Source organism: Eurypyga helias, unplaced genomic scaffold, assembly GCF_000690775.1.
Source record: "Eurypyga helias isolate BGI_N326 unplaced genomic scaffold, ASM69077v1 scaffold22834, whole genome shotgun sequence".
Classification (NCBI taxonomy): domain Eukaryota; kingdom Metazoa; phylum Chordata; class Aves; order Eurypygiformes; family Eurypygidae; genus Eurypyga; species Eurypyga helias.
Genome location: NW_010248516.1, coordinates 5179 through 11502, shown reverse-complemented (window position 1 = coordinate 11502; position 6324 = coordinate 5179). Strand labels below are relative to the sequence as shown.

The window sequence follows — 6324 nt, the reverse complement described above, 5'->3', positions numbered from 1 at the left end:
GGGAAAGGCCGAGCAGACGGGGCGAGGGGACACCCAGGAGCCCCCCCACGTCGTGTCGTGTGGGTTGAGGAGCCCCTCGAGCACAGCCGAGGCACCTCTGCGCCCCCGTTCCCGCACCCCTGCCCCCCAAGCCGGGGGGCAACGCTCCTCCCCCAGCCCTCCCTTACCTCCTTCTTGGACGCCTTCGACTCCCCATCCGGGTCGCCCAGGGACGAAGCGGAGGCTTTCTCCGCCGGCAGCTCCGTTTTGACGGCCTTGGCCTCGCTGCCTTCGCTCATCTTGAAGGAGGAGGTGCTGTCGTTGTCCTGGAAGCCGTCGGCCATGCTGTTGGAGCTCAGCCACGAGGCCACCTTGTTCTTGGAGGTCTCCTCCGACACCGGCGGCTTACAGGAAGGAGCCACCGCCGTCTCCTCGTGGCTGATTTGCCGGGTGAGGCCGGAATCCTTGGAAGCCGTCTCCGAGAGGCCGTTCTCCTTCTGGCCCCGTGTCTGCCGGCGCGTGGCGTAGCTGCGCCACACCAAGCTGGCGCTGAAGTCCTCGTCCTTGCAGAAGTTGTCGTCGGAGCTGTCCTCGTTGGACTCCTCCTGCTCCTCCGTGCCCGTGTTCTCCTCCTCGTCGTCCTTGAGGTCCACCCCGCTGCTGTCGGAGGAGCATTTGGCGTCGCTCTCGTAGCCTTCCTTGAAGTTTTCCACGCTCTCGATGTGATCCAGGTTGGCAAAATACTCGTCACCCATCTCCAACCCCTCTTTGTCGGCAAAGTCATCCGTGAGGATCTTCCCTGCGGGTAGGAAATGGGACACTTAAGCGTGTGTCTGCCAGGGGTTGACGTTCCGACTCCATCAATTTTATCCTCCCCAAAGGCTCAATGAGGAGTAAACGGGACAGACACCACCTCATTCCACAGCCGGGATGGGAAAGGGCAACGTGTTACCCTGATACTCCAGGGAATGAGACTGGGAGGCACGTGGCTGATTCCAGCGGGACCTCGCTAGGATCCGGGCTTCCGCCACGGGAATCCCTAACCAGCACCTCAAAGAGCCCCTTCCAGTGCCTGGGGGGTACAAGAGAGCTGGGGGGGCTTTTCCCAAGGGCAGGGAGTGACAGGACAAGGGGTGACGGGTTTGAACGGAAAGAGGGAGATGGAGATGGGACATCAGGAAGGAATTCTTCCCGCAGAGGGCGGGAGCACTGGGACAGGTTCCCAGAGAAGCTGTGGATGCCCCATCCCTGGGAGTGTCCAAGGCCAGGCTGGATGAGGCTTGGAGCACCCTGGGCTATGGAAGGTGTCCCTGCCCATGGCAGGGGATGGGGCCGGGGGGGCTTTGGGGTCCCTCCCCGCCCAACCCATCCCTCGATCCTGCGAGCCGGAGGCGAGGGCGTAGCGCTGAGGCAGCGTGAAGGGCGGGGAAGCGGAGCACCAGGACTCGGGCGATGCCTGTGGTTAGTTCCAGGTTGGAGTGAAGGCAACCCCGCTGCCCAACTTCTGCATTTTACCGCCGGGGCCGACACCCCCGCGAGCGGTTCGATGTAAACAGGAAGGAGGTAGGTGCCCAGGCACCCTCAGCACACAGGAGCGGTGGCCGGGAGCGCCGCAGCCCTGCTGCTTCCGCAGCGGCAGCGCTCGGGAAATCCAAGTGCTGCGAGTTCCCCATCCCAGCTGTTACCTTCCTGCCCTCTTAAGCTCGGGAAGAGCTTCAGGCCCACACCGGTTTTGTGTTTAGCGCTAAACAAAACCTTAAATCTTGGGCCTGACCCCACCCGATCACAGAAGGGTTTAGGCTGGAAGGGAGCTGTCGTCTAGCAAACGCTCATTCTCCCCTCCCTAACCAACCCCAAGCCGATTCCAAGCCGGACACACGGGACCCCTGGGAAAAGCGCTGCCTGAAAGGCTTTTCCTGCACAGCCCCGCGTTCCAAACGACGCTGCCGGCTGCCTGCTCGCTGCTCTCGGGGCTTAACCTCGCTGGCAATAAAGCACCACGCAGCCGCTCGCTCTCCTGCCCCCTCCTCCAGCGCAGGAGGAAAGGGGAAGGAAGCCCGTGGATTGAGGTAAAAACTACTTAATAACTGAATATAAATGGATATTGTAGTGATGTTAATAATATTAACAATGCTACTACTAATAAGTAATTAAAGTAATAGCAAATAAAACGGTTTCGGCTCCCCCCCCGCCGACCAATGCACAGCCAGGTCCCGAGTAGTGACAGTCGGTGCCCCAGAGCGATCGCAGCAGAGTCCGCGTGACCCCAGAGCGACAGCACAGCCGGGAAAGCCCACCGACCCCCCAGCTCGCTAACGGACAAATGAGCTAATGAACGAGCAAGCTAACGAACAAGTGAGCTAACGAACGAGCGAGCAAAGGAGCTATAGCCCCCCGGCCCACTCCTGGTTTAGGTAGCGATCATGCCGTGCCACGGGATGAGATCCCCCTTCGGACAGCGGGGGTCGGCTGTCTGAGCGGTGTCCCCCCCCAGCTGCTCGGAGTGAGGAAGTTGGGAAAACAGGGAGTATCAGAAGCTGGGAAAGACCTTGAATTTGGTGCCAGCACTCCCCAGCACCAGCTAAAAAACACCTTATCAGCGCTGTTCTCAGGGTAAATCCAAAAACCGTCGCCTCCTACCAGTGGCTGTGAAGGAGATTAACCCTGTCCTGACCACAACCAGCAGCGCAGGCCGAGAACCCACCTGCGTAGATGCAGACAAAGGAGCCTTTGGCGATATCGTCGAGGCAGCGGATGCCCCAGCCTTTGTTCTGCGTCTTGAACAGCTGCAGCCGGACCTGGAGGCCGTGCTGGACCAAGCGGTTGGTGCACATGTTGATGTTGCACTTGCACCTCTTGTTACACTCATAAACGCTGAAAGAAGGGAGGAGAGCGACATCTTGGCCAAAGCCCCGGCCCCCGGCTCGGTGCTGTGCCAGTCACCACGCAAAGGGACTCGCGGCGGTGGCTTCCAGCTCCGCAGAGCGGGGAGAGCGCAGCCGGGTTTTACGGGAACGCACGGAGATCCCGGCCCGCACGTGAGGGGGGTGAATCAAGAACAGAGGCGGGTTTTTAGGCGCTGTGCTGAGCTCTGGGAAACGCATCGGGGTTCCTGGGGCTGGGATCGGCGAGGGAAGGAGCGGACGCGGCGCTGCTTACCCGGTCGGGAGGCATTCTTCCAGCCTTTTGTGCTGGTATCCCGAGTTGGGGTTGATCTGCCCGCCCGGCGTGCAGCCGGTCGCTTGGACTGTCAGCTGGTGACAGGCACATTTGGATCTGGAGAGACACACAAGGAAAACCTCACCCACGGCCCAGAGGTTAGGTTTACACATGGGATTTGCAGGAAGGTAAAGAAATCCCATTTTTCTGCCCGTGGAGACGGATACCTGGAGTCAAACCTGCGACCCAGCCCAGCAGCGTGGGCTCTGGGTCGCCCCCAGGGCCGGCAGCACGGTGGAGGCGCCATCCCCCCACCCTCTGTGCCACCCAAGGAGTCACCTACTTGTCCCTGCAGCCGTCTTTGCAGTCGCAGCCCACCAGGAATTCCCAGCTGGTGTTGATGTAAACGCCTTTTCCGGGGATGCGTTCCTTGCTGTAGGCCACTTGGGGAGGCGGGGTGTTGTCGATCTCGTTGACGCAGGACAGCGGCACGTCCTCCCTGCCCTTGGTGATGTCGGCGATGTAGTAGTAGGGTTTGTAGGGTTGGAATTTGCGATCCACCAGGACGTAGGGATCGAGGCAGAACATCTCCAGGAAAAGGAAGTCGCAGTCCGTCTCGAAAAGGTAGCGCTCGATCTCCTGCATGGATCGCAGGCAGAGCCCACACGGCGTCTTGTAGAGGACGTGGAAGCCCATCTTGCGGTTAACGCGCCGCCGGGACGTCATCCGTCGGAAGTCGTAGAGCAGCGGGATGAGCAGGGGGTTCTTGCTGCGGTACTGGTCGCTGTGGATGGGGCGGACGCGGGACAGGCAGGAATTGCTGCAGGCGTGCGGCAGGTAGAAGAGCTTCTCCAGCGGCGCTCGGTACGAGGGCTCGTTGGGCACCCGGTCCATCATGCCGTGGAAGGCCTGCGCTGTGCCGCTGCCGGCCTGGCCGCTGGAAAAGGGGATACGGTGAGCAGGCGGTGCGGGAGGGAGAGTTTTTGCGGTGCTCTCTCCTCAAACCGCCCAGGGGTTTTAGGCACTTAATTCCCACCAAAGCAGCTGCCAGTTACACGTGGGGACACCCCTTGCTGCTTAGTCCATGTAGACACAAGCCCCAGCGGGAAGCTGGGCAGATCCCAGAGGGAGTGTTCCCGGAGCAGAGGGACAAAAAAGAACCCCCAGATCAGAACCAGGGACGCAGAAACGAGGACAAAGCTGGCTGCGGCCTGCAAACCGGGATCGACAGCTGCCGGGCTGCGGGTTGATGGCCACAACAAAGCCAGCAGTGTGGAAAAGCCACCTGCGGATTTATGTCATCGCAGCTTCCCCCTGACCCCTGGAAGCTCGTGGAAACAGGAGTCACCCAAAAACAAGCAGGGGCAGAGGTGCTGGCCTGGGTCCCACCAGGGTAAGCGCTGGTCAGGGCTGATAGAGACTCGAGCTCAAACCATCAACACAACAAACAGTCGTCTGGGAGGGAGAACAAGGGCAGAGGGAGACAAATGCTCCGACCGTGTGGAACAAAATTAACCAAGCAAGCCCCAAATCCGTACCGGCATCCCAGATTCTCAAACGGACGCAGGGATATCGCTGGGTTTGTGAGAGTGGGAAGCAGCTTCGCTTACCGGTGCTGCTGGGACGCACCGCTCCTTCCCGACGGAGGCGTGTCGCTCAGGACGGGGGAAGAAGGAGACGACTGCCCGGATCCCACGGAGCCAGGACGGAAGGAAGTGCTTTTCTTGGCTACTTGCTTTCTCGACTGGGCCAGCTGACTGTCGGAGCATCTGCACGAGGGAAGAAGGGAGGCGGTTTGCAAGACGCACACGTTCACGCGACCGGCAGGATTTAGGCGGACGGGGGCAGGTAAAACAACACTTCCCCAGGGGAGTCAACACCGGTGCCCCATCCAAGAGAAACCAGGCAGATTTTTCCCTAAGGAGCATGAAATTCCCGTGTTACAGCAATCCCGCAACAGCCCCAGCCACACGCCAGAACTCAGCTACGTTTAAAAGCGGCTTCCGCCACGCTGCTACTTATTTGGGAGCGAGGTGAGAGTGGTAGGAGGGTGTCCACGGCCTTTATTTCGGGAAGCCGGACAAACCAGTACATGCAGAAACCTCTGGAGTAGCAGAAACAGGAGTTCACGGGGGCTCAGCCCGTGCTACGGTACTGAGGAGCGGGAAGAAGAAGTACGGAGCGCTGTTTGGTCCGTACCGAGATGAGAGTGGTACCTTGGGCTACCAAAGGGCTACGAGGGGCTCCCGAACACACCGTGGGAGACGCTACCCTCGCAGCCGGAGGTTGTCAAGCCACTTACACCCATTAAACAGGAAAACGCCCCAAACCAGCCACCGGTTTTCCCACAAGAAGGTAGCTACGTTATCAGGGCAGAAAGGGCGGGCGCAGCGAGCGTAGGAGGGAGCGACCGTTTCTGCAAACATCTGCCTTAAAAAACAAGTGTGTTGAGCACACATTTTGAGATTCAAGAGCACGAGAATAAAGCTTCCGACGACGGGCTTTCAACAGTCGGCAACGGCCGAAGGCGGCTCCCTGGCACGGCAGGAGAACTTGGAAGCGAGACTAGTGCGGGAAGAGAACCAGGGTTTCCATGGAGTAAACAAAACACCAGTGAAGGAACCATCCTCCCAGTTTTAATCATCTAAAACCAACGTGGTTTTAACCCAACGGTATCCCTCGGGACAGCGGGGGCACGGATACAGTTCGCTGCCTTCAGTCAACGTTAAGAGAGGGTTGTCTTGACGGAGCAGGCCTGCAGTAGGCCTGAAAACCAGGTCCTAAAGTCAAAGCCTCAGGGTGGGGGGAGACGAAAGAAGCGTTTCCTGTAACCGCAGCAAGGAGCGCGACGTGGAAAAGGAGCGACACGGCAGCCAGCGTGGCTGCAGGTGGGCTGAGCGCCGCAGTCCGACCGGATCGTCTTCGTGCCGCGGTCACTGCGCGTCCTTCCTACCCCCCCAGACAGCTCGGGGTGTGTCAGCTCACAGCCAGGCCCCGGCCCGAGGGCGGAGGAGCCAGCGTCGCATTCCTCCCGCCGGAGCGGACCTTCAGCGCCGGACTCTCCTCTTGGTCACGCGGGAGATGAACAAGTCTTCGACCCTCAAATCTTGGTCGTGGCACAGGAGGCGTTTTTCCAGGTTATTTATCCAGGGGCAGAATAGGTCCTATTGCACCGGTTCTTGGAGA

At 59.9% G+C, this 6324-nt stretch overlaps 1 protein-coding gene across 1 annotated transcript in view; it reads right to left on the bottom strand.

The window, feature by feature from the left end:
* Positions 1-167: 167 nt before the first annotated feature.
* The window catches only part of SETDB1 (SET domain, bifurcated 1), a gene marked incomplete at both ends in the record, with an annotated part of 10996 nt that continues 4839 nt past the window's right edge, over positions 168-6324 (bottom strand). The window contains 5 exons of the mRNA XM_010151079.1: positions 168-778; positions 2684-2853; positions 3139-3255; positions 3482-4084; positions 4749-4907. Coding sequence (XP_010149381.1) covers positions 168-778; positions 2684-2853; positions 3139-3255; positions 3482-4084; positions 4749-4907 — 1660 coding nt within the window. The remainder of the gene's footprint in view (positions 779-2683; positions 2854-3138; positions 3256-3481; positions 4085-4748; positions 4908-6324) is intronic.